The following is a 26,858-nucleotide window of genomic DNA, read 5'->3' as shown; positions in this document are numbered from 1 at the left end:
TTATGTTTATCTGCTTACCCCCAGTGCATCCAAGATGTACAGGACTTTTTTTCTTCAGTCGAACGCAAATTATGATTTTTAACTGCAACTGCTGCCGTCTTGTCAGTCAAATAATAGCAGTGATTGGGAACTTGAACAATAAGAGTCGAAAAAACTTCCATAGACAAATCCAAATTAAACCCTGCGGCTCGTTACGGCACATTGATGTCCTAAGACACGAAACGATCGGTTTGTGCGAGAAACCGAACAGTATTTATATCATTTTTTACCTCTAATACACCACTATGTCCAACTTCGTTCAGCTTCTGGCTAGTGAGGTCTGATCGCGCTCTGACAACGGAAGTGATGTCTCGCGCTCATTGAACACTGTAAACCCTAATGCTCAAAATACTTAATTCGTTTGAGTAGGACAAACTTAAATTAAACAAATTAGTTCAGTTAAATTAACAGTTATGAGTATTTAAAACTTTCTTTTACTTTTGAGTTCACAGCACTGACATATTTCAAGTAAACTAAACTGTTTTAGTTGCAGCAGATTTCTAATTCCCAGCATGCTTTGCATCAGACTGTATAAATGTTGAAATAAAGTGTTATTTTGTGTGTTTTTGCATAAGATTGACATAGGGAGACATAAGTTAGTGTTTAATGTTGTGTTATGTTGGGATTGACAGGGGGTTCTGTTATGTTAGTTTTGTAGGGTTACCATTCTGGTGAAGAGTAGACCGTGTGGTTAGGTTGAGGATGGGCTGCAAAACTTTTAAGACCACATATACTGTATGTTGTTTGATTATATACATGCAAGTATATATTGACAGTCTCTTTGATAATTATAATAGCATGTGTTTTTTGCTAACTAACATTTAACCAAGATTTGAATGTGATGTTTATGTAAATTAACTATATGTACTTGAGTAGGGCGAGGCTGAGAACTGTGGGAGCGAAGGAATGCCAGTGATGTGATTGTTAATGAGAGACACCTGTGCACCACACTAGCATTGCTCCACTTCCATGGCTCTCGGCCCCGCCCCACTTGTCACAAAAAAATTAAGTTCTACTAACTTAAAAAAAATAAGTTAGTTAACTTAAACGTTTTGAGGTAATAAGTTTCCTCAAATGTTTTGAGTATTCTGAACTTATTGAGTTTTACAGTGAAGTATATGGGCGAGACATCACTTCCGTCTTCAGAACGCGTTTTTTGACCTCACTAACAGGAAGCTGAACGAAGTTGGACATAGTGGTGTATTAGAGGTATTATATAAATAATGTTAATGTGTCGTCACGAGCCGCAGGTTTTAATTTTGATTTGTCTAAGCAAGTTTTATTTACTGTTATAGTTGAAGTTCCTATCTACTGCTATTATTTGACTGACAGACGGCAGCGGTTGCAGTTAAAAATCATAATTTGCGTTCAACTGAAGAAAAAAAGTCACCTACATCTTGGATGCACTGGGGGTAAGCAGATAAACATCAAATTTTCATTTTTGGGTGAACTATCCCTTTATGATATTTTTGATGAAATCCGATGGTTTCTGAAGCACACATAGGCAGCAACGTCATTGCACCTTTTCAGGTCCAGAAAGGTAGAGACATTGTTAAAATAGTCCATGTGACTGCAGTGGTTCAAACTTAATGTTATGAAGGGATAAGAATACTTTTTATGTGCAAAATTAAAACAAAAATAATGACTTTGTTCAACAATTTCTTCTCTCCTGTCATTTTTTTGTATAGTTTGTATAAAGACACAAATTATACGTTGAAAAATTAATATTATAAATATGCCAAAATATTTGGAAAATATTTAGTTTCTATCCAGTGACATAACTACATTTTACAGAAGAGGATTAGGGCCAAGCAATAATAAAAAAATAAAACCTTCTCGAGATTAAAGTTGTTAAATTTCGAGAAAAAAGTCTAAATAAAATGTTGAGAATAAACTCGTTAAATTACGAGAAAAAAATCGTTAAATTTCGAGAAAAAAGTTGAGATAAAATGTTGGAAATAAACTCATTAAATTACGAGAAAAAACTCGTTAAATTTCGAGAAAAAAGTTGAGATAAAATGTTGAGAATAAACTTGTTAAATTATGAGAATAAAGTCGTTAAATTACGAGAACAAATTTGTTAAATTAAAAATTTATTCTCATAATTTAACAATTTTGTTCTCATAATCTAACGAGTTTTTTCTCGTAATTAAACGAGTTTATTCTCAACATTTTATTTCGACTTTTTTCTTGAAATTTAACGAGTTTTTTCTCGTAATTAAACAAGTTTATTCTCAACATTTTATTTCGACTTTTTTCTCTAAATTTAATGAGATTTTTCTCGAAATTTAACAACTTTAATCTCAAGATGGTATAATTTTTTTTTTTATTATTGCTTGGCCCTAATCCTCTTCCATAACATTTAGTCTATTTATTTAGACTAAAATAACTTTATATTTTTAAATAGTTTTTATTTATTGAAATCTGCTATGTTTAAATAATGTTTATTTAAATGTAATATCTAGTTTCTATAGTTACTTTATATTTAATATTTTTTATTTGTAATAATTTTATTTAAATAAAATTTTATTTATCATTTTCATTTAATTCTAAAATCTTTTAAATCTAAATATTTTATTTCTATTCAGTTACATTAAATTTAATTTATAATCTTAGACTAAATTTATTTAAATCAGATTACATTTTTATTTAAATCTAATATATATACAAATATTTAGTTTCTATTCAGCTACATGTAATATATATTTTTTATTTAGAATTAGAATTAATTTTATTTAGAATTATTTTTATATTTAGAATTTTTAATTACATCAATTTTTTAAATATATTTTTTTGTTATTTACCATGGACTATAGCACTCATAATTTTAAAATTCCAAAAGTCCACTATGCAAAACAACAACAACAACAACAACAACAACAAACATAACTGTCCATTCATGCATTTTATGTAAATACTTTACATTATTAGCAGTCAAGTGTAAAATCACTATTTACTGCATCAATATCACTAAGTACAAAACCCAAGATTTGAAGAACTATTGGCATGGATATCTAGATGTGAGTTAAGTGATGTTTTTAGTGTAAGGGAGGGAAAAATGAACTGTTATTGTACAGCTATGCCAAAAACACAATGGAGACATGTATTTAAAGGATTACCTGCATTCAAAATGGGTTGCACCGACTGCAGGTATTGTTTACACACTAGTCAATAATGTTCATTATTGTTAAGGTCATCACATGTAATAAATGAGTTAACATGTTTCATCTTCAGATGTTAATGTAAACATTTACAGTGTAAAAATGGTAACAGTGGGATTTTGGTCAATATTCATGATGATTTGATCTTTCTGGAGGTTTGTTTCAGAAGTATTCAATGGCATCATGATGAGCCTTGGATGTCTGAATGCTGTGCAGCTCCAGTTTTTCTCCAGCATGAGGCAGGGTTTTATAGACACGTAGATGAATATAGTCATCCTCACCAACATGCACCTAAAACAAATCATTCAGAAACATTTAAAACGATTATAGTTAAGGACTGTAAGTGTTATATGAGGCTTGTTTTTACAGATACATTCAGTCCATTAACAGGGTTCCCCTACGCGTTCATTACTTCGGTAAATTTGGTTTTATATTCGCGCATTCGGACTTCTGATAAATTCAGATTTTCCAATAAATGTGCAATAAATGAATGTTTGCGGATTTTAAGCAGCGACATGATATTGTCAACCAACGATTGTCAACTTACAACATTTTTCACAGTCGCTCAAAATAGGCAAGTATTGTTTTAATGGCATATTTACTTGTGAATGTCCACTGAATGTTCAATGTAGTGTGATTAACAAGGCTATTGAATACGGATGTCCGAATGTGCGAATATAAAACCAATTTTACCCAGGTGAGTTAATTCATAAAATAACACAGTTTTTTCTTACCTTAATGAAGTAATTTGTTCCCGCAACAACTTGCGATTTAAAGGATTTGGCGGTGAAAACGTCAAACGTGCGGCCAGCTTTAGTCTCGGCATGAGACTTCATCTGAGGAAAAACGGGAGTGTCAGTGAATGTTGTTTTATGACACATCACTTCACTATTTCTGTTTTTCTGCAATGTAAAGTTACCAACCTCATCGCATATTTTCTGCACCTCTTCAGTGGCATCTTTCGCCTCGGATGTTCCGCCACAAAGTAAAGGCATTTTAAATACAGACGGTTAATACAAAATTACTCGAGAACGACTGTTCACAACAAGATTCACTGACTGGAAAGTTTACTTCCTGGTGATCACGAGACATTGGAACAGACCATTATTGTGGAATAGACCAAAGAGGGTTGTAGTGTTTCAACAGAGAAAAACCTGGAAGCTGCTTTGCTAATGTGCTTAAATATAAGTCTAAACATGATAATTATTTAACTTTAAACATTAAATATTGATCTTCTTTATGGTAATGTATCTCTGTTCATATTTCATCACCCCCGTAAAGTGGTTTGAACGCATATGTAACTGGTTAGGGCGTGGATAGTTTCGATGTTAGGAAATTTTTACACGACAAACTATTATTTTGAATTAAAATAACTTTTAACATTTCAGTCAAGTAGTTGAAAACCCATGTGAGTCCAGCTGACTACTAACGCTTCTGTCACTACTGAATTAACTCATTTTAAACATATAGGGTGAATTCAGGTGAATTGGGATACATTATGCCCTAAAAATGACTGGGGAAAATGTAAATCCTTAATAGAATTCACCCTATTTTTGTAAATTTTTTTTTTTTTTTTTTTTTTTTTTTTACAGTATATATAATTTAACGTAATTAGCCTATAATTTATTATTTCTTGCTTATGACTATTTTGATATAATTTGGTTTTGTGAAGAACAAGTTCAAAAACTGTAACTTGATATGCTTGTCCTTATAGATCTACTTAATTGTCAAGTAAATTTGAATAAAACCCAAACCAGTTTATCAAGGTCCTCTATGGTAATCTGCACATTTTCAAGCTGAAACCAATCCTCGTAAAATGTAGTTTCATAACAGATTGAACATGATTGTGAACATGTTAAAATGTATAGAAATGGCAACATTACTCCTTCAACTCATATTTAAATGTTTCATTTCATAATAGATATCCTTCAAATTTTGTCTGGAGAATTTGTTCTGTCCGTTTTTGTCTATCCATCGTTTATTCATCATCATGTGTTCATCCATGTGTTCATTCATCACCCCCAGTTCCTTTTACTGTTGAAGACATTATAACACACATGGTTAATGACTAAACCACACAAGATGTTATCTAAAGAACATGCGCTACATGTTTTCTTGGATAAAAGTTTAGTTTTTACTTCAGAAAAACTTAAAGAAACACAAAAGCCTTCTTCCATATCTATTACTAATATTTTTGTTTCTTCAGAGTGTGCAGGTCACTTAGTTGTGTAAGGTTTTTTCATAACCATCAGAAATTTATGCAATGAAAAAATGGTTGCCTTGACAGCCATTGTACGCATGTATTTGAGTGTCATACTCGGCACGTGTAATAGTTACACAACCTGCACACTTATAAAACCAATCCCACGGGTGTAAACTAACATTTGTGTTCTTCAGTCCTCAGGGTATATTCACTTCCTTCTCTCTGTCACGCTTGCTTTCAGACTTTAGGATTGTTCCCAGCTGTAGGTAAGACACAATTCTAGTGCCTTTATGTTTATATAGTCAATAGTGGTAATGTTAGTAGTGCTTCTGAATTGAGTGCACTTCTGTTAAATATTTTCAGACAACAACAAGCAGAATATTCTGTTCATTTCAACTGCTCACAATGGGAGATCACAGCGTTCCCCGTTTAGCACTCATAGTCCTTTCTGTTGTCATGTTCATCATCTGCATCATATTCAATGCACTTGCTGGACCAGGAAAAGGTATGTACAGCGGTTTAAATTATAGGTGAAAAATTATATTTTGGTCGAATATTTTGCTACAATGTTGTTTTTCTCACTCGCAGGTCCTTTTCAGAACACCACTAGCGCTATATCCAATAACTACAATACCGAAATCACTCCCTCGGGATGGACCTTCTCAATCTGGGGTGTCATCTACACCTGGCTGTCTGTCATGTTTGTTTACATCGTCTCCACTACCTGCAGGAGGTATGAACTCTGAGCTAGAATCAAATGATAATCAAAAAATAAAGTGGTATGTAATAATAATAATAATAATATGCTGATGTTCATGAGACAGACATTTATGTATAATGTTATTACAGGACTACTTATGGTCCAATGTACTGCAGTCCTGCTGTGTTGCCATATGGATTCTTCATCACATGGATTGCAAACATGCTGCTGAATATAGGCTGGCTCCTTCTGTGGGACAGAGAGTAAGAAGGAAAATTCTGATATATATATATATATATATATATATATATTGGTGCTGTCAAATGAGTAATCGCGATGAATCGCATCCAAAATAATAGTGTTTACATAATATGTGTGTGTGCACTGTGAATATTTATTATATATATATAAATACAGAAATATTTTTATGTATATATATATATATATATATATATATATATATATATATATATATATATATATATATATATATATATATATATATATATATATTAAAAACTTATATTAAATATAAATATATAATATATATATTTAATAATATATTTTTGTTAAATATATACATGCATGTAATAATGTAATAATTCAAATTATAACACTACATATATAATTTTATATAGGGCTGTCAAACGATTAATCGCGATTAATCACATACAAAATAAAAGTTTGAGTTTGCATAATATATATATATATATATATATATATATATATATATATATATATATATATATATATACACACATATATATGTGTGAGTAATATGTGTAAATAATATGTATATATAAATACACACAAATTAATGTATACATTTAAGAGAAATATGTTATGTACAAAAAATGTATTTATATATAATATAAACTATATTAAAATATAAATAAATACATATACTTGTAAATATTTCTCAAATATATACATGGATGTGTTTGTATTTATATATACATAATAATTACACACAGTACACCCACATATATTAGGCAAACTCAAACTTTTATTTTGTATGCGATTAATCGCGATTAATTGTTTGACAGCCCTAATGTTATATAGTATATACTTTAATGTATAATTTTATTTAGTAAGTATAGTTTATTGTGTATATAATTATACATGTATGTATAGAATATTTATATTTTATTCATAATTACACATATTTATCTTTGTCATTATCATCATCTTTTGTAAATACTTTGCATTTATTTAAAGGGAGATGATTGCTGCACTGATTTTCCTTGCCTTGATTGCCTTCACAAACTACGTGGTGATCATCTTCACCTGTCATGCCCTCAAACAATATGGAGCCTGGTTAAAGAAATATCACAAAGTAGACCTCTGGTGCATTCGGATATTGGTGAGATATCATTGAAATATTGCTCAACAGCAACTCACGAACATTATGCAGTTTTTAATGTTGCATCTTCGACCATGCAGGTTCAGAATGGCATTGCAACATACACAACATGGACAACTATCGCCACCTTGATCAACTTCACTGTTGTGCTGAGATATGATGCTGGAATGACCCAATCAGATGCAGCAACTGTCTCTCTTTCTATTCTTTTGGGTGAAGCTATTTCTTGGTAAGACCTTAAACGCATCTTGCTAAATAAATGAAAGATGTTAAACTTGAGATTAATGCGTGATGATTTTGACAGGTTTATTCTTGAGAACTTTGTGTTTGAAAAGCACCTGAGATACATTCTGACAGTCTACCCTGTTGTCATCGTGGCTTTGAGCGGAAACATGACAAAGAACTTTAACTCCGCGGATCCAAGTCGCAATGGCATTTACATAGGTAAGCCAGATCAAGCACTGGACCTCATAATAATTTTGCTGTTATGTTCTTAATCTGTATTGTATTTCATGACAACGATATTGTGTGTTGTATTCCACAGCTGTGTTACTGGGGTTGGCTTGTACACTATTTGCGATCAAAGTCTTGCTGGTTATATGGAGGCATATTAAACATCCTCTCTACATGAATACAGACGAGGTCATGTCACCGATGGAAATCGCTGAAAAGCAAAAGAAGGTCTTCGCTTAAACTGAATTGTTCTTATAATTGAATTTTATATTTGTAATCATACTATAATATGCTTTTTTATTAATGGTATTTATTTTTTTATTTTTTCAAACATGTACATTGTTTATATGTACTTTTGATAAATAATAAAAAATAATGTAAGAAAGTTTGTGTAACTGAGTTACACAAAATGAATTGCTCTTATCGGGCAGGGGGTGTCCTAGCTGAATATCTGTACATTGACCATGATCTGTGCACTGTTATGTACATTTTTCTGCAGCAATAAAATCATAAAAGTCACCTGTGAATCATAGTAAAGTTTTAGAGGGGAGATCAAGAGGCTGATGGCTTGATCCCACCTATAGGTTGACTGAAGATTGAGTTATTATGATCACAGTACTGTATTATCAAATGAAGGAGTTGTGTAGTGCTCTGTGTAAGAACAGTTTGCATTGTATTGTCTAATAACTCAAGTGGTTACAGGTGACATCTGTATAAAAATATAGCTATTGTTGATGAATAAAAAAATTATAGAAAAATAAGAATCTTATTTATTTATTAAAATCCTATATTAAATCTTCTTCCTTTATTAAAATTATCAATAATTGTTTGTTTTTCATTAAAAGCCTTGGAAGCAGATGGATATAATGCGATATAATGGTATATTTAAATTTAACTGAATTTATTTTGAATAATTTTAAGGCATCCCATTAATCGACTGATGTCCTTTTTTATTCATGTATTTACCTTTTTATTTTATATCTGCGGTAGCGTAGCTGTGAGAGACTCCATAACACTAGGTGGCAGCATTTCATAGTGTGTCTTCCTCCCGCACAGGAAGAAAATTGAGCGGGAGAATTTGTGTTGTTGTTGTGGGCCAAACACAGTGACGGTCTCTATGAAAGATATCAATGCTTCCTGTGGGATATTAACATTTTATTAATTCCTTTCTATATTGATTTGATCGTAAAACTATCGTAAATGTAACTGGAATTCATGAGCATCGAGACTTTCAAATTGTGTAAGCAAAGAAGAGTGTAATGTAATCGGCGAATGGCGGTCAGCTACTAACGTTAGTAATGGACATGTTTATAGAGAGACGAAGAACCGGAGTATCTGCGGGTTTGTGAGCTTCATTTGCGGACACACAGTATCTATAACCCGGGGTGGACCTCAACACGATGTCGCAGGTCAGTAACGTTAGTTATGGGTGGACTTGAAGAAAAAAATCACCGTTGTTTGTAGCAACCGTTTGTAGCGCAGTCTGTCAGTGGCTGCTGTTCAAAACCTAGTGAGCTCCCTACCTAGACAGCATCTTTGAGCATCATAGGCGCTCAAAATTCTCTCTGAGTAAGCAGTTTTGAGACAAAGCCAATGTCTACGAAACGAAAGTAGATGTGAAGTGACAGTTTAGACTATGAAATATAATTTATTAATATCTATAAGATGTATATAATAGATATGAACACATTATATTTTACAATACATTAAAATAGAAAAGTTATTTTCTAAATTGTAATATTTCACAAATATGACATTATCACACAAATATTGTCTCTTTTGCAGCCTTGAGCAAAAGAGGCTTCTTTCAAAAACCACACTCTTTTTGAATTATATTATAATTGTTATTATATGTGTTTATTACTTATTTATGTATTTTTCCCCTTAATATGAACTTGTGAAGTTTGAATCAATTTCAGGTCAAAGCCAAAAAGAAACTGCATTATTACCAAAAACAGGAAATGTAAGTAATGTGCCATTTTCAAACATTTTCTGTATGGATTAAGTTAATATTAATACTAACTAGCTCAAGTAAGAGGCACATTTCATTACATGTTTGCTGCTGATTTTCAGAGCCCATTCTGAACTCAGTGATGTCTTCCCCTTGCGTGGCATTGACACTCTCTTCGATGACATTGGTAATTATATTCTTACACTCTCCTCATTGCTAAAAATCTCCATTTCATTGTCATTTGTTCTTAGTGTGAAACCATATTTCATGTTGTTGTTATTGGTAGATGCTGACTCTGAGCTGGGTTTGCCTCTGCCTTCTCCCTTTCCCAAAAGCACTCTTGTAAATGGTCAGAAGAAAAGCTCACATTATCCAGAAAAGATGAAGGCATCATCTAAACAGGTACACAACATGGAGTGAATCATCAGAAATCGGTCTGTTTGCCCCAATGTTAATTGTTAATCAGATGACTCTGATTGTCAGGTACACAAGGATACTTTGATCCAAGAAAATGGCATTCAAGAGGATGAAATAATCGATAGAGGTAACCCTACATTCACAACAATCTGTTACAGTTGTATTATTGTGACTGTATGATTTCTGGCTCTTATTGCAGATTTTCTTTAAAGAATACTTCACATTTGATAAAAAAAAAAATAAATAAATATATATATATATATATATATATATATATATATATATATATATATATATATATATATATATATATATAATTACACAGCTATGGAAAAAATTAAGAGTTCTCCAAGTTCTGAACTCCAAGTTCAGAAATCAATGTAAAGTGGTCTCTTAATTTTTTCCATAGCTGTATATACATACAGTGTGTGTGTATATATATATATATACATACATACATACATACAGTGTGTATACATTTTTGTTTGTAAAAACATGTTTAATAATAAACATTATTTTTTGTCATTTAAAACATTATTTTTTTTGTTTCATTCCTAACAAAGAGACTCCATTTAAAGAAATTGTTCCCATAAAGACATCCAGTCCTATTGCTTTGGCAATGGAGAGGGATGAATCTGTGGATGGAGTCAGATCTGTGGCTTATCCTCTTCTCTTTGGAGATGAGGAAGAGGAGCCCATTGGTGGAGACTTCAGCAAAGTGTCCTGCATTCAGCAGTCAAAACCGGCGAAGGATTCCCTCTATGGGTAAGACGAAAAATATTCTGATAACTGATATTGTTCGTTTTTGTTTCATTATCTAACTGTTCCCTTATTTTCTCTGCTCCAAAAGGGATAGCGGGTCTCTGGTATCACCACCAGAAAGACTTGAGTTTAGAAAAACTGCTAAAACAAATGCGGGTTCCTTATCAAGGTCAGTCAACAGTATTGTACATCTGCATATTTTATTATTATAAGAAGAAATATAACCTAAAATGTTATCTTTCAGCATGAAGCTTGCAAAAAACACTAAAACATCAGTGGAAGCCACCCAGTCTTCACCTCCAGAAATGAAGAAAGATTTAACAATGTAAGGAAACTAAATTTTTGTAATGTCACAACTGAATTGTTCCTGCAGATTTCTTAATGAATCTTCTCTTTTTTTTATTATTATTAAGGGATAAAGATCCTGGTCAGCTTTCTCCTGTTTTGGTTCGGAAGAGTCAACCAAAACTTCGGGAGGAAGAGCAATGCAAAAGTCAAGTGATGGAGGATCAAGGGAAAGGATTGTCTTTCCAGCAGAAGCCTAAAAAAGCCTTGATGCCTAAATCCCCATGGTGAGTTTAAAAGTGACGTTCTGAGCTTAAACCACATGCACCATTGTTACTTTATTGTAACTCTTTTCCATTGATAAGTTCCAGGAAACAAGCAGCAGTTCCAGCTCCTCCACCTGTAGATTTAGAGGAGGACTTCATCATCCTGGACGATGAGGCGCCTGTTCATTTCATCATCCCTCGCAAGCCAGAGGTCAAGAACAAAAGACCTGTCCCAGCAGACACTGCAAAGGAGAAGGTTCTTACAGAGCCGCACTCGACAGATCAGCTCTCGCAGAGTGAAGTGGAGATGACTGATCAGCATGAGGCAGATGCTAAAAGAAACAAAGCACAAATCGAGTCTGGTAAACAAAAAATGAAAGGAAAATTTGGAAAAGCTTCAAAAAAGAGTGGCAAAGACTCTGTGACTGGTCGAGAGGATGGAGCAGACTGTGTAACCGAAGCGCTGGAGGACAATGATTGTGATCAGACCTCATCTCAGACCAAACAGGGACACAAAGAAGTACAAGCAGGTAAATCACACTTTTACCAAATTTTTGATTTATGATGTATAATAATGCAGTATACTTTATCAGTGAAGTGTAGTGTTAATTTTGTCAGCTATTTTTTTTATTCTTAGTCCTGTGTCAAATGTACTTTGCTCTTAAGCAATCTTGCGTTCTTGTAATACAATGTCATCATCAACCATCAAAGTCTGGTTACAGTAATCAAGAACAAGTACAGAGAACACATGAAAGTAAATGGATGTGTCCTTGATATCAAGGATGCATCCACTGCAGACTTGAGAGAATCAAAACGTTAAAAATCTTGTTTCATCACAATACAATGTATTGTTGGCTATTGCTGCAAATATACCACAAAACCAGTCACCTCATTGCTAAAAATCTCCATTTCATTGTCATTGTTTCGTGCCATTTGTTCATTGTGTGAAACCATATTTCATGTTGTTGTTATTGGTAGATGCTGACTATCTGCTCTTGAATGCCATATCCTCTTGAATGCCATTTTCTTGGATCAAAGTATCCTTTACTTTGATCCAAGAAAATGGCATTTAAGAGGATTAAATAATTGATAGAGGTAACCCTACATCCACAACAATCTATTATCAGTTGTATTATCGTGACTGTATAGTTTCTGACTGTTATTGCAGATTTTCTTTGAAGAATCCTTAACATTTGATTAAAAAAAATTCATAAAAAAAAAAACACATTTAAAATGTATATATTAATACATGATAAATAATAAAATGAACAGCCAGGCAAGCAGAAAAAATCCTGTAATACAGCTAATTTTTGTTACATTTTCATCACCTGCTCGGCACCTGGAATAATTGTCATATTTCTTTCATTCCTAACAAAGAGACTCCATTTAAAGAAATTGTTCCCATAAAGACATCCAGTCCTATTGCTTTGGCAATGGAGAGGGATGAATCTGTGGATGGAGTCAGATCTGTGGCTGATCCTCTTCTCTTTGGAGATGAGGAAGAGGAGCCCATTGGTGGAGACTTCAGCAAAGTGTCCTGCACTCAGCAGTCAAAACCGGCTAAGGATTCCCTCTATGGGTAAGAAGAAAAATATTCTGATAACTGATATTGTTCGTTTTTGTTTCATTATCTAACTGTTCCCTTATTTTCTCTGCTCCAAAAGGGATAGCGGGTCTCTGGTATCACCACCAGAAAGACTTGAGTTTAGAAAAACTGCTAAATCAAATGCGGGTTCCTTATCAAGGTCAGTCAACAGTATTGTACATCTGCATATTTTATTATTATAAGAAGAAATATAACCTAAAATTTAATCTTTCAGCATGAAGCTTGCAAAAAACACTAAAACATCAGTGGAAGCCATCCAGTCTTCACCTCCAGAAATGAAGAAAGATTTAACAATGTAAGGAAACTAAATTTTTGTAATGTCACAACTGAATTGTTCCTGCAGATTTCTTAATGAATCTTCTCTTTTTATTATTATTAAGGGATAAAGATCCTGGTCAGCTTTCTCCTGTTTTGGTTCAGAAAAGTGAACCAAAACTTCAGGAGGAAGAGCAATGCAAAAATCAAGTGACGGAGGATCAAGGGAAAGGATTGTCTTTCCAGCAGAAGCTTAAAAAAGCTTTGATGCCTAAATCCCCATGGTGAGTTTAAATGTGACGTCCTGAGCTTAAACCACATGCACCATTGTTACCAGGGTTGGGCAAAAGTACATCAAAATGTATTTTAAAATAAAATACCGAATACCTTCATTTTATATGTATCAAAATAAACTACTGTATTTTTGTATTTTGAAAATACTACAAAATACTTTTACAAGGGAGCATGAAATTTCTTCGCAAACATTCCATCAGTTGGTCCATTTGATCGATCCCTCCATCATTACGCTGACTTGATTAAGTAAACAATGTTTGATAGCAACAGCTTTTCTCTGCCCGAGTCATACAATAAATCTGACATATGCAACCAGTTAAAGGCACAATATGTAGGATTTTTAGATTAAAATATTAATTTTTATATTTAATATTAATTAAAAACCACTAAAACAATGTTGTATTTTTTGTTGACTTGTGTACTTACATTATTCCAAATGTTTCCATGAAATTCTAAATCCAGAGAAATAAGCAATTTTAACCAGGACATACACCGTGTCCGTGTGTCGCCTATCAATGACATCAATACCCTCGATTTCCCATTTTATTTTGTCGAAAAAACATGGAAACGTCAAAGACACTTTAGTACTGTATATTATGAGTTTTATTAGACAGGGAAGCAACTGTTTGGATACATTCATCGACAGAAAACTCATCATGTTATATCGCTTAACACATTAAAGGCCAGATTTACTAAACGGGGCAAAATAGCGTGAGAGCGCAATTCCACAAATGTGTTGATGGGAGTGGCAAGTTTTGCACATGATCTGCTGACCAAATTAAAGAACACAGACACGGTCAGTTCATTTACATAATGACTAAAGCAATCTACCAAGAGCAGTGCAAATTAGAGTTGGGTCGCAAATAAACAGAGCTGAATCCTGATGCTAATGTTCTCATCAGGTGCTGGTCGACACAGGCGCAACTTAACATGTAATCTGACAAACACGTACACATACTGTATAATAGTGTTGTCACGATACCAAAATTTGGACTTCGATACGATACCCAACTTAAATATCATGATACCTATACTTAAATGATACTATGGCAAAAACCTAAAACAGCAGAAAAAGTAAATAAATAACATATGACAGAACTTCTTTCTTCACCAGTGTGCAGGCTGATAATTCTGGATTTGAGCTTCATTGCCATGAAGTTAGAGTTAGATTTAATATAATTTTTAATGTTTATTATTTTCATGCTCAATAAAATTGTGAATTATTTGCTGTTATGCTTTTTTATACATTTAGGTGTTTTTGACAGTAAGATTATTGCAAAAATTATTGTATAGTAAATAGAGTGATGTTATTAAAGCATAAATTGGTCTAAAATAACTGTATATACCCTTCACATATTTATGTATTTTTAAATTTATTTTATTTTTGCAACCAGATATCACTTATTAAACTTAGACTCAATAATACACCTCAAGTCTGCTTGCACGAGTAAAATAAATAAATAACACTCATTTAATGTTTGAGAGCATAAACATAATGCTGGTATCACATTCACTAACCTGTCGCTCTTTAAATTCTTTGTACAAATCGGGATGTTTGACAGCAAGATGCTTTTGACTCCCTTCGCTTGCGTTATTTTGTAACCTCTTTTGCAGACGGGCTTTGTGGTGTCCATGGGCTTGCCCTGGCTGTTGGCAATGTAAGCAAAATAATGCCATATTTCGCTTTCGTGCATCTGCTTTCTCAACAATTTGTGGACGGTCTGCAAGAGCACCTGTTTTTGCAACCACACCTCTCGTTTCGTCACCATAAAAGCCGTTGCGCAGTTGAGAGGAATAAAGATTGCCCCCTGCTGTCACACATTAGGAAATACAGCTGGCACTCAAAGTACCAGTACTAATAAAATGAAGAACCGGACCGTTTTTAAAAGCATGGTATCGCGATACCTTTCTAGTACCAGTATATCTTGCAACACTACTGTATAATATAGTTTGCCAAGCTATGTTGGCCTATAGATATAGATATAGGCAAACGATATGTTCGGATAAGGTCTTACTCTGGCATTTCAAAGAAATGGGTTCAGACATGTTTTTTTAGGGCGTTAAATAATGGTGTAAATACTAGTAAACTGACAAGCGCAAACATTAGTAAATCACATTGTGTGATTCATTTAAATACACTCCAATAAATTTTGCAATTGAAAGGGAAACTCCTAAAAATACATATGCAATAAGGTCAGCTGCAAACACAACTCGGTTCACGCATTTTCAGCGCCAATATACTGCGTGTCTTTAGTAAATCTCGACAGTAGTTTTTTAATGCCAAAAGAGGGTTTGCGCTAGCACAAGCTGTTAGTAAATCTGGCCCTAAGTCTTTTTGTTTGAATCTCGTTTTCTTGATTTATCGCGAGTACCATGTTTTACCATGACTAATATCAATCTAGCTTACTGCAGTGTGCAACAAGTGTCTCATAGTAGCCGCTGAGCGAACGCACAGAGTAGCACTATACCAACTTTCAACACACAAATCTAATATGATAAGCAGCGCTCCTTTACCCTACACGCACATGACCGAAAGAAGTAGAAGCGGCGACTGTGGCATAATAAAAGTCCCGCTGCTGTTGAGCTGTGTCGCACTCGTCTCTCATTAGTAATCGCTCCAGTGGGCTCGTTACTGCTCTCACAGCATTCGGTCCTGCTCTGCTTCATACTACAGTAATGTTAATAATCTCTCCATGAGCATGATTTCTGCCTGAGTCCTGTCCCGATTCTTTTCCACCGACTGTAGACGTGAAGACAGCACATCCCATGATTCTGTGAAATCAAGGTGTCAACGAGCTTCGCCTTTTTGAATTAGCGACCTTTAGAGGCAAAAATTTACATATTGTGGCTTTAACAGATCAAACATTCATATATCCCTGTGATCTCGCAGATGAAGGTTATTTTTAAAGTAACCAACATTATAATGTTTGTAAATGACTCATAATTGTATCCTAATTTAGTTACTTGGTGTTTGGTAATGAAGGGCCTACTTTGCATCAGCAACACTGACTCAATGACAACAACTCATTTATAAGAAACAAGTGACAGCACCTGTATTCATAGTAACTAGTTTTTAACCAATTAATCTTAAATAGTAGGGGGTTGCTGCTCGGTAATGTTTTCAAGAACATTATGCAAATTGGTATACTATTTAGCCTAGGCTACCAAAATGAACACCAAAACTTAACATGAACTGATAAAAATTATAGCAATTCATGTTAAAAATTGATGGAAAGCAGCTGGCAGCCTGCACATTTTTTACCTTGACCACCTTATTCCATATGGATCAATTTTCTGTTCTGATCTCAACAAGTCTCTGCAAACTATAGAGTAGGCACCCACCAGAGGCCGCAATTTAATGATGTCATCATGTAGACTTCTTACAAAGTATTTTACAGTATTTTAAAAATACAAAGCCATTTTCATCAACACTATCAAATACAAATTACAAAATACTATTTTGTATTTGAAATACGTATTGAAATACATTTATCATAAATACTGCCCATCCCTGATTGTTACTTTATTGTAACTCTTTTCCATTGCTAAGTTCCAGGAAACAAGCAGCAGTTCCAGCTCCTCCACCTGTAGATTTAGAGGAGGACTTCATCATCCTGGACGATGAGGCTCCTGTTCTTTTCATCATCCCTCGCAAGCCAGAGGTCAAGAACAAAAGACCTGTCCCAGCAGACACTGCAAAGGAGAAGGTTCTTACAGAGCCGCACTCGACAGATCAGCTCTCGCAGAGTGAAGTGGAGATGACTGATCAGCATGAGGCAGATGCTAAAAGAAACAAAGCACAAATCGAGTCTGGTAAACAAAAAATGAAAGGAAAATTTGGAAAAGCTTCAAAAAAGAGTGGCAAAAACTCTGTGACTGGTCGAGAGGATGGAGCAGACCGTGTAACCGAAGCGCTGGAGGACAATGATTGTGATCAGACCTCATCTCAGACCAAACAGGGACACAAAGAAGTACAAGCAGGTAAATCACACTTTTACCAAATTTTAGATTTATGATGTATAATAATGCAGTATACTTTATCAGTGAAGTGTAGTGTTAATTTTGTCAGCTATTTTTATTATTCTTAGTCCTGTGTCAAGTGTACTTCGCAATCTTGCGTTTTTGTAATATGTCATCATCAACCATCAATATCTGGTTACAATACTCAAGAATGTAAGTTCAGAGAATGCATGAAAGTACATGGGTGTGTCCTTGATATCGAGGATGCATCCACTGGAGACTTGGGAGAATCAAAACGTTAAAAATCATGTTTCATGACAATACAATGTATTGTTGGCTATTGCTAAAAATATACCTGTGACCCCATATGACTGGTTTTGTGGTCCATGGTCACATTTATATTTACATTCATAAAACATTGATTGAGAAGTATTCATATTATTCATAAAACATTGATGGAAATTGTGGTGTATTGAAAGAAGTTTACATGTCATTATGTTTGAAATATTGCTTTGTGTGTTAGTTACAGGAAAGAAACGGGCAAAAAGCAAGGCACCTGAGCCTGTTCAACTTTCTGACAAAGATGAAACCGATGCAGGGTGCAGCCAAGAAATCCCAGCTCCTGTGTATAGAACCACAAAGAAATCCTCAAAATCATCTAAACAGGAGAGGCCAGAGTCAAATGAGAAGAGGGAATCCTATAAAGTCACTTCTGCAGCAGCTCTTCACTCCACCAACTCGGTGAAATTCAACAAAAATAGAAAGAACAAAAAAAAGGAGGAAACTGTCTCTAAGACAAAGAAACAAACTTCTAAAAAACAAATAGAGTTGGAACAGATAGATCCTTCCTGTGATGAGCAAGAGCATGACCCTCCACTTGCCCTCGAAGAACAAGAGGAGGAACAAAGGACAGGTTAGTTCCTCTGGACTTTTGCCTAATTATGCTGTGCATCGATAATTACAAAGCAGAATTGTCATTTTAGATAGACGGGCATCTAACACTCCCAACAACAGATTAGGCATCCCTAACAACCACCAGTCCAGTTTTGCTGAAAACTTACAATCTTCTCTTTTTTATTTTTGCATTGTAGCTGTAAATAAACAATCTTCCACCAAGGAAGATGCCATGGGTCCAGGCAAAAAACTGAAGAGAAAAACACAAATGGGGGAACCAAAACCAAAGGATCCACCAACAACTGCATCTGACATTTCGTCCGACAGTCCTCTGTGTTTCAAGAGGAAAAGGAAACCTCCAGGAGCATGGTGGCTCACTAGCCCAAATGAAAGTACCACAGAGCTTCAGCCAAAGCAGCTGTTGGTTGCAGCACAAGGGCCGAAAGCCAGTACAAAAACACCAACGAAGCAAGCAGCTGCTGTTGATTCTGAAGAAACGCAGTCCCTCAAACCTGCCAAGGGAAAGCAGAAGAAATCTAAGACTCCCAATGTGTTGGATGATGGGAAAAAGTTGATAGCAGTTGGTGATAGATATGATACTGGAGCTGAGCAGAAGACCGCTAAGAAGACAGGTGGTCGAAGGAAACCAAAATCAGCAGCTATTCCGCCTCAAGTGGCATCACCAGTTCATGTGTTAGGAGAGGAAGTGGAAGCTTGTCCAAATGAGAGTGCTGGGGAGATTAGTCCAGAATTCTGTAGTCCTAAGAGACAACACAATGTCTTACCAGGTACACTCAATCCAAAACAGGTTTTACTTTGTATGATTGAAGTTTTTGTACTTACCTTTTCCTCCAATACTTAAAACAGGTGAGAAGAGAGTGTTTGACCAGGTTTACTCAAAAGATGTTGGATCTTCACAGAAACCACCTTCCTCTTCTCTTAGAAGACCAGACAGTTCTGCATCAGACAACTTTCCACAGAAAAGACAAAGAAAGGCTCCTTCCAATTGGTGGGAGGCACCGCTGTCTCAGGAACCAGCCGATGGACTTTCACCACCTCACAGTTCTCCTCCAAAAAAGTCCAAACTATCAAACACTCCTCTTCGTGGTGTGTTTAATAAGGAGGGAAGTTCAATGAAACTGCAAAAAACAAAAAATCACACCAGGAACATAAAAAGAAACATAATCAACACGCCAAAGTCAATTAAACGATCTTTAGCGTCAATGAATGCCATTTTTGCTTCAGAAAAACCTGAAAATATGGTAAAAAGTGGACAAAGGTGCAGAAAACAGGGACGCAGAAACCTTCTTCACTCTCTTGAGGACCAGTCAGATCACTCGAGTGAGAATTTGGCCCAAAGTGATGATCAGCTGCAGGGAAACAGACGCTCCTCCTTTGGCTTCACCAGTGGTATTACCGTGCATCCGCCAGGGACCAGAAACAAAACGAGTGTACGAGTATCCAGTGGACCCAACACTTTATCTGATGTGTAAGTTGATTTATAAAAGGCAGATGCCTGGTCTAAACAAATGTTACCTGAGTGTAAATATAAAAGATGCAGATATAAATAAAATTGCCCTTGTCTAACCCCTGCACCAGAACATTGGGATAAAAATAACTGTTGCGTGGTGCACGTCCTGATATTGCGGAGTTAGATGCGTTTATGGGTCAACATATTTTGTTGATCCTGGAACAACATTCTAGTCTGAAAATTTAGTCTTAACCTTATTCCTACCCCTACCCCTAAACCTACCCATAAGTTATCCCAAAAATCAGAGGAAAATGATAGATGAATAACACTGATGTAGAAGCACCAATTCATGTTTTTAAGACTAAACTTGACATAATCTGTAAACTTGTCCCTCAAATCTGATTGGTTGATTTGAATGTTGTTGAACTCCGCAATATCAGGTTATGCGTTGTCTGGTAGTGCAAATAGTCACTCTGTTTAAAATTCTGTGCTTCAGGACTGAGTGTTTTTGCTTTTTGTGTAGTGATGCTGCTTTCAGAAGTGGGCCTTCATCAATGCTTGAGCTTCAGCAACGTGATGAAGAGGATGATGATATTGGTGAGAATTCATTATGTGTAATATATTTGAAATCTGCAATGTGTCATTTCTGTGCCACCAAATGGAATTGCAAAAATAGGTTTATCAAATACTCCCAAGCGCTCAAACTCATACAACCGGATGAGCCAATGTTACTCTGTTGTGCCTCTAAAACAAACATTGATTTGAAAGTTCCACAGAACCATGTGTTTACATTTATCAGGGAAATTGAACACAATTTGTAATTGTAACTCCTTTTCTTTTTTTTTTCCTCAGATTTGCCGTCGTCTAGAGTGACACCCCATGTGCGACAGGCTCCACGGGTGTTTGCGCACTGTGATCTCTGTGGGCCTCCATTGGAGCCTGTTGTCCTGGAAGATGAGGACTGGAACAACCTGCATGCGTGGTTCTCTCACTTGTGGCACCCAGCCTCGAAAAGTAATGACATTACATTCACAAATAAATCAACACACATTTATTTATTCTATTCATTTATTTATTCTATTTCGCATATCAGATGTAGCCATGTTATAGGGACACACTGCCTGAACAGCCTTGTGTTGAATGAAGTATTCATGGGCAAAATAGTGACAGGACAGGAGTTCCCCCTTTCTTGGTCCTGAATGTGTAAACTTTGGCCCCGTTTACACCATTGAGATGCGTTTTGGTCGATCTGATCCCAAGTGCACAATACCAAGTGCAGGTATAAATGGGATATAAAACGTTTTGAGCTTTTCCACTTTCGACCAGTCAAAAATGCATTTGACCGGATTGCTTTCGTTGAAACGCTCATGTGGTCGAATGCGTTCACAAAAGACCGTCTTCTCTCTGCCTACTGACCTACCATGTAAACTTAAGCCAGCTGAAGACCCAAGTTTGGTTTGAAGACGAAAAATTTACAAATGTTCTTTCACCATTGCTGATTTGAAACACGCACTCACCGCATTCGGCATGGTTTTGCGGCTGACGGAACAAAAACACAAAGCTGCTGCTGTTTTTCCCTCAGCTCTGATTACGTTCATATGTACATTACGCAAGCTTATTTTGTACATTAGATCGAAGATCTGAAAAAACAACATAAATTTACCCGGCCATAGACCCTCCCCTCTAAGAAGTTAGGACAGAAGTGGTTGAAAGTACATAAATGTTAATCCACACATGCAAGTTGGCTGATTGCTATCAATAATTAAAATACTTTTAAAATACTTAAGAGTTATTTTTGACTATCTAAACAGTAGAAGCCTTTTGAAATCCATACAGATTTTTACTTCCAAGTGTTGAAGTACAAACTGCTGGAAACTAACTTTAATAACGGCTTGTTTATTTGGTATTGAGTGGACCTCTTGACTGAGTTGGGAATGTGCTTTCAATGAAAATATTTGTTTCCTACCACTTAACATATTGTTTTCCTTTCATCAAGCTTATTAATTAGGGATGTCCAGATCCGATCACATGATCGGAAATCGGGCCCGATCATGTGGTTTCAGACTCGATCGGAATCGGACATTACCTCCCGATCAGGACTCGGATACACATGTATAAGGGGTGCAACGGTTCTCCACTTACGGACCGCACTTGCACTGCGGTCCATCTCGAATGACGACGCATCTATTGGTTAATATGGTTTGTTTAAAATAGCAACGTGGAAAACAGACAGAGTTCAGATAATGTATGTTTCAGTCGATGGATGCACAAAACGTTACAACAACGATAATCAGAAAGCGTGGACAAAACAGTCACTCTTTGTAAACTGTTAACTGCGAGTGCCGTCTGCTCTCATGTCCAGTCATTTACGCCGTCATCACCCGGGTGTTGACACACGTTGCACACGTTGCTGTCTGTATTTAAACTAACTCGTTTAAGCCTTGCTGATTTAAACCTTAAAGAACAAGACGCGAAAGAGAACTCGCGCGCGCTGTGAGAAGATTTGTGTGCGCTCATCCGAAGCGCGCACACGCTTATTCCAGTCAGCGCGCAAATACTGAGTTCTCTTTCAAGTCTTGCGCTTCAGCAGACAAATTCATACAAACATTATGTCAACATGCCCGTCCTAGCGAGTATCCTAGCAAACATAGTCGGTTATGTCTTAAGTGAACGTATATTAGTCGAGAAAGACAGCGCATGTGTAACAGTATATGTAGCTACTGGATCGTGCATGTCTTAAAGGGAAAACAACTATTCCTGCTGCCTGTATTAATGTTAAATCAAACAACAAATAACAAAGAAATCACTCACTGCTCTTGACTGAATAGTTTTTGTAACTTCAATAATGATTAATCTTTATTTATTTTATACAGTAAAGATAATATGCAGTGATATTTTATATTTGATTACTATTTGAAAACCGAATACCTGAAAAACCTGAAAAGCATCCTGGATCTGTTTTTTCGCTCTTCTTTATTCTTTTTTTATGTAGGCTATTAAGTATCGGATCGGGACTCGGTATCGGCAGATACTCAAAATCAAATGACTCGGACTCGGACTCGAGGGCAAAAAAACGTGATCGGGACATCCCTATTATTAATGATTCAAATCTTCTCTTGCAGTATCCAGGCCTGGTTTCACAGACAGCGGTCAGATTAGGCCTTAGTTCAATTAGGACACTTAAGTACCTTTTATAAATGTGCTTTGAGAAGATTTTTTTTTCTAAACAAGAAAAAATGTAGGGTGGGACTTTTCCATCTGGTCATTTTGGATTTGGATTGTTGGATGGTTGTGGTTTGTCTTATGTGACTAACACTCTCGTGCCGAAAAACGTGTTATCAAAGAAGAGAAAAGATGTTAGTGGGAGCAGAAATTTTTTTTGATTAAAGATTATGACTCGAGGGCACATGAATTTTAAAAAAATGATGTGCTGGATAAATCATATATTGCAATGTGCTATAACAAAACAAGAAGTCAATTTTGATTTCATTGTGACTTTTGAAATAGCATAACTATAACCATAGATCAGTCCTTACTACCATTGTACCGTGGTTTTAACAGTATTCAGCTATAGTATTTATAAAACACATTTAGAAACTAACTACAACCAAAGTATCATTCCCCCAATAGATGTTTAACATGAATTGGCAACATTTATGTCAAAATAAGAATTACTACTGTTGGCGTTTTCACAGTAAAACCATGATAAATTGTCAGTTGCCAATAAAAAGGATATTGCTGCATTTGAGTTTATCTTTGACCTTTTTACTTCTCTTTTCCTTGTCATTGCTGTTTATGATGCCGTGGCTCTCCAGCTGTTTGAGATGTTTGACTTCCTCCACAGCACATTAATGTAGAACATTCACAGTAGGATTCAAATGCGTCATGCAGTGCACCACACAGATAATTGGTCCTTGCTGTGAGGTTAGGTGCGAAGCGCATTTAATGCTTATCACATAAAACATAAAAGCCCAGGATGTGAGATGAAACCACAGTCATATTAGAGGCGGTTGTTTGAATCAAATTGAATTACATCTGCATTTTGCAGCATGAATTTTTGCTTATTTTGAATGAAAAAGTGTTGCCGCCTTGTGACTTGTTTCATATAGCTTGTTCATGTGCTGTTTTTTCCCCACCCTCCTTTCTAGATGGACGAGTGATTAGTCCTGATGACTTCCACTGGCACTCCCATGGAGGCCGAGCAATGGGTCACGCGGTTGACCTCCAGAGCTACTCTTTTTCACACGGAAAGATTCTTCTGGGGTCGTACATGAAGAAACCCTCACATGTGGACCATGATATGGTTTCTGTGAGTAGGAAGTGTATTTTTTTTAATCTCTCAGTTAATTGCATAACTGCAATTGTGTCTTGTAGCTGTTTGAGATATAATTGTAAAAATGAGAAGGTTACATGACAGTGACTTGTTTTAAATCCCCTATTCTGCCCATATGATTTTTTTCATCATCCCAAGCTGCCTAATTTGATAAATAATTCTAGAAAATGTTGTCGTACTATAAAAGCTCACTCTATAATTTGTTTACATTTACATTATATAACATTTTAACCTTACTGTGTTTCTTTTTAATAAGGTATTCAGCATTATCTCTAGTTGTGTGCGTGTTGATATTGAGGGTGTAAAGTCAGTCTACAATTCTGGAGAGGTGTTTATGATACCATCTGGTGAGTGAAAACTTATTACTAAATACTAATTACTTATGTGTTCTCGATTTCCTAAATTTTATTTTATTTGTGTTACAGGACAAGCGTATAGCATCCTCAATCTGTGTCAGGAACCCGCAGTGCTGATTTACCACAGGACACAGTCAAATGATACGCCAACCTGATTGACATGATGTGGCTTCCTTTGATTTCTTTGAAATATTCAGCTGCATAATTTTTTTTAAGATAAAACTGTAGATGATTTTGTTTAAAAAAATCATACACATATAGTTGTCTTGTAAAGCTCATAAATGCTAGTTTTTGAGTAAATAACTTCAAGAACATGTCAGACTTGAAGAGACTGTAAAGCATGATTTTATGATGCTATGTAAAAAGCTTTTCAAAACCGTGATCTTATTAATATACGTGTACATTTCTGTTGTTGTTTCCCTTTGGAATGCAACTCTAGCTAGGTTTTGTAAACAAATGTGTTGAGTGGTCAGCAGGGGTCAGCAGATCCTTATATTGCTGTGCATGTCCAACTTTGCCTCGCTTTTATACTCAGAAGTAGTGCTGTTTATTTGAGGTACATGTGAAAAACTGAAGTCTGTCCTTCATTTTATTAATAACCACATCACAGTTTCCATCAGTCTAATCTCATGTACGTGATTTCACTGCACTTGTGTTTGTAATATTAATATGAACTCTTCCTCTGCCCAGTTTGGGGATATATGTATAGATCTGAAAGAAATGTTTTTGTTTGACTGTTGCTGTGTTTAAAGCTTTTGATAAGTAAATTAAATTCAAATTTAAATTATTTTGATGTTCCATCAATTCTGAAAGAGCAATGAGCTGCAGATGCCACCATATCACTCTAAATGTGCTTTTTTTTTTATAAAAGAAAATGTATTTGAAAGAAGCAAAATGGAGACCAATAGTTATCAGATGTTTCAGTTTTGATTGAAATTGTTTATAGATAGATGCTGAAGACTTGTTTGTCTCTATAACAAGATTTAAAAGAAGCCTTGATGTTCGCTTTTGCACACCATTTTTCCCCTGGTCACTTACTCTAAACCCTTTTTGCAAAGACCTGGGGACCTTTTATTGTTTAATTATGCAGCATGCTTTTAACCTCAGACATGCAGTAGGACTCATGAAAAATATGACATGGAACAGCTTTTCATAGCAAATCATGACACTTTAAACAAGTTTGTCCCTTGGCCACCACTAAGAATATTTTGCACAAGTGTGATACTGATAACACAGACTTTTTGTTTATAAAGACAATACATTATTCTTGCTTTTGCCAGCCATGTGGTTTTAGTTAAGATGCCCCCATCTTTCTCTGGAGATTTTCAAACCAGTGAACACAAAAGTCTCTTTCATTGTGTGCCGAAAAAGAGAAATGGTTTGTTTACCACAAATTCCTGTAAATTCTGGACTACTTTGTCCAATCAAACCTTTAGCAAAGGTTGGAACAGTTTCAATTAACCACCAGTCAGATTGTGTTACAGTTTAATCACAGTGAACCTCTCATCTGCAGAAATGTGAAAAAGTTGACAATATACCATCTCTCACTTGGAATCATGCTGAAATAACAGTAGCTACGGGCATCAATAATTTATCTTTATCGTGCAAGTCCACCTGTGGATCCAGTCATTTCCCCTAGAAAAACACATCAGTGAGCTTATTGATGTCGAGAGAGAGCAAAGATATGTCAAACCAAGCCCCTCTTAAATGATTAGCAGTGTTAAATGGAATGACTTTCCTTATTTCTAATTGAATGTCTGGCTAACTGGAAAATGCCAAATGTTTGTATCCTGCAGTTGATGCATACATCTGTTAGGCACAATATGTAAGATTTTTAGATTAAAATATCCAAAAACAAACAATGTTAAATATTTTGGTGACTTACATAATCCCAAAAGAGCGCTGAGTTACCCCACATACGCATGACCAGAAGAAGCGGAAGCAGTCGACTCGTTTGCGGCATAGTAAAAGCTCCACTGACGCGTTTTTGTCTTTGTAGGCCAACCCGGAAGTTAGCGGCGCACGGTTTCCCTCGATTGAAAGCCTATGCATTTTCCCCATAGACTTTTGGAAAATCGCAGAAAATAAG

General features: G+C 35.4%; 3 protein-coding genes across 5 annotated transcripts; 2 read left to right on the top strand and 1 right to left on the bottom strand.

Moving 5' to 3' along the window:
• Positions 1-2,906: 2,906 nt before the first annotated feature.
• On the bottom strand, positions 2,907-4,281 carry LOC137013587 (cystatin-B-like). The gene is made up of 3 exons (XM_067377453.1): positions 4,124-4,281; positions 3,935-4,036; positions 2,907-3,491 (listed from the first exon to the last, which is right to left on the bottom strand). Exons 1-3 carry the CDS (start codon positions 4,193-4,195, stop codon positions 3,363-3,365), a joined length of 303 nt encoding a protein of 100 aa, XP_067233554.1. The 5' UTR covers positions 4,196-4,281; the 3' UTR covers positions 2,907-3,362.
• Positions 4,282-5,591: 1,310 nt separating this feature from the next.
• si:ch211-161h7.5 (uncharacterized) lies at positions 5,592-8,659 on the top strand. 2 transcript variants are annotated; one of them, XM_067377451.1, is made up of 8 exons: positions 5,592-5,669; positions 5,767-5,908; positions 5,992-6,136; positions 6,253-6,366; positions 7,322-7,466; positions 7,547-7,695; positions 7,771-7,910; positions 8,011-8,658. In XM_067377451.1, the coding sequence occupies exons 2-8, from the start codon at positions 5,809-5,811 to the stop codon at positions 8,157-8,159; spliced, it is 942 nt and encodes a 313-aa protein (XP_067233552.1). In that variant the 5' UTR covers positions 5,592-5,669; positions 5,767-5,808; the 3' UTR covers positions 8,160-8,658. The 2 variants fall into 2 exon arrangements, with proteins under 2 accessions (XP_067233552.1, XP_067233553.1); XM_067377452.1 differs by having other exon boundaries at positions 5,598-5,665; positions 8,011-8,659.
• Positions 8,660-8,997: 338 nt separating this feature from the next.
• si:ch211-161h7.4 (axoneme-associated protein mst101(2)) lies at positions 8,998-25,459 on the top strand. 2 transcript variants are annotated; one of them, XM_067377649.1, is made up of 23 exons: positions 8,998-9,328; positions 9,839-9,882; positions 9,993-10,057; positions 10,157-10,272; positions 10,354-10,414; positions 10,851-11,052; positions 11,138-11,218; positions 11,294-11,374; positions 11,463-11,621; positions 11,700-12,130; positions 12,978-13,179; positions 13,265-13,345; positions 13,421-13,501; positions 13,587-13,745; positions 17,312-17,736; positions 18,239-18,628; positions 18,807-19,397; positions 19,477-20,098; positions 20,604-20,677; positions 20,933-21,094; positions 24,229-24,389; positions 24,670-24,760; positions 24,839-25,459. In XM_067377649.1, the coding sequence occupies exons 1-23, from the start codon at positions 9,320-9,322 to the stop codon at positions 24,922-24,924; spliced, it is 4,374 nt and encodes a 1,457-aa protein (XP_067233750.1). In that variant the 5' UTR covers positions 8,998-9,319; the 3' UTR covers positions 24,925-25,459. The 2 variants fall into 2 exon arrangements, with proteins under 2 accessions (XP_067233750.1, XP_067233749.1); XM_067377648.1 differs by having other exon boundaries at positions 17,306-17,736.
• The last annotated feature ends 1,399 nt before the right edge of the window (positions 25,460-26,858 follow it).

The sequence above is a fragment of the Chanodichthys erythropterus genome, chromosome 23 (genome assembly GCF_024489055.1).
Source record: "Chanodichthys erythropterus isolate Z2021 chromosome 23, ASM2448905v1, whole genome shotgun sequence".
In the NCBI taxonomy this organism is placed as follows: Eukaryota; Metazoa; Chordata; class Actinopteri; order Cypriniformes; family Xenocyprididae; genus Chanodichthys; species Chanodichthys erythropterus.
Note: the sequence above shows the minus strand (reverse complement) of the source record. Positions and strands in the feature narration are given on the sequence as shown.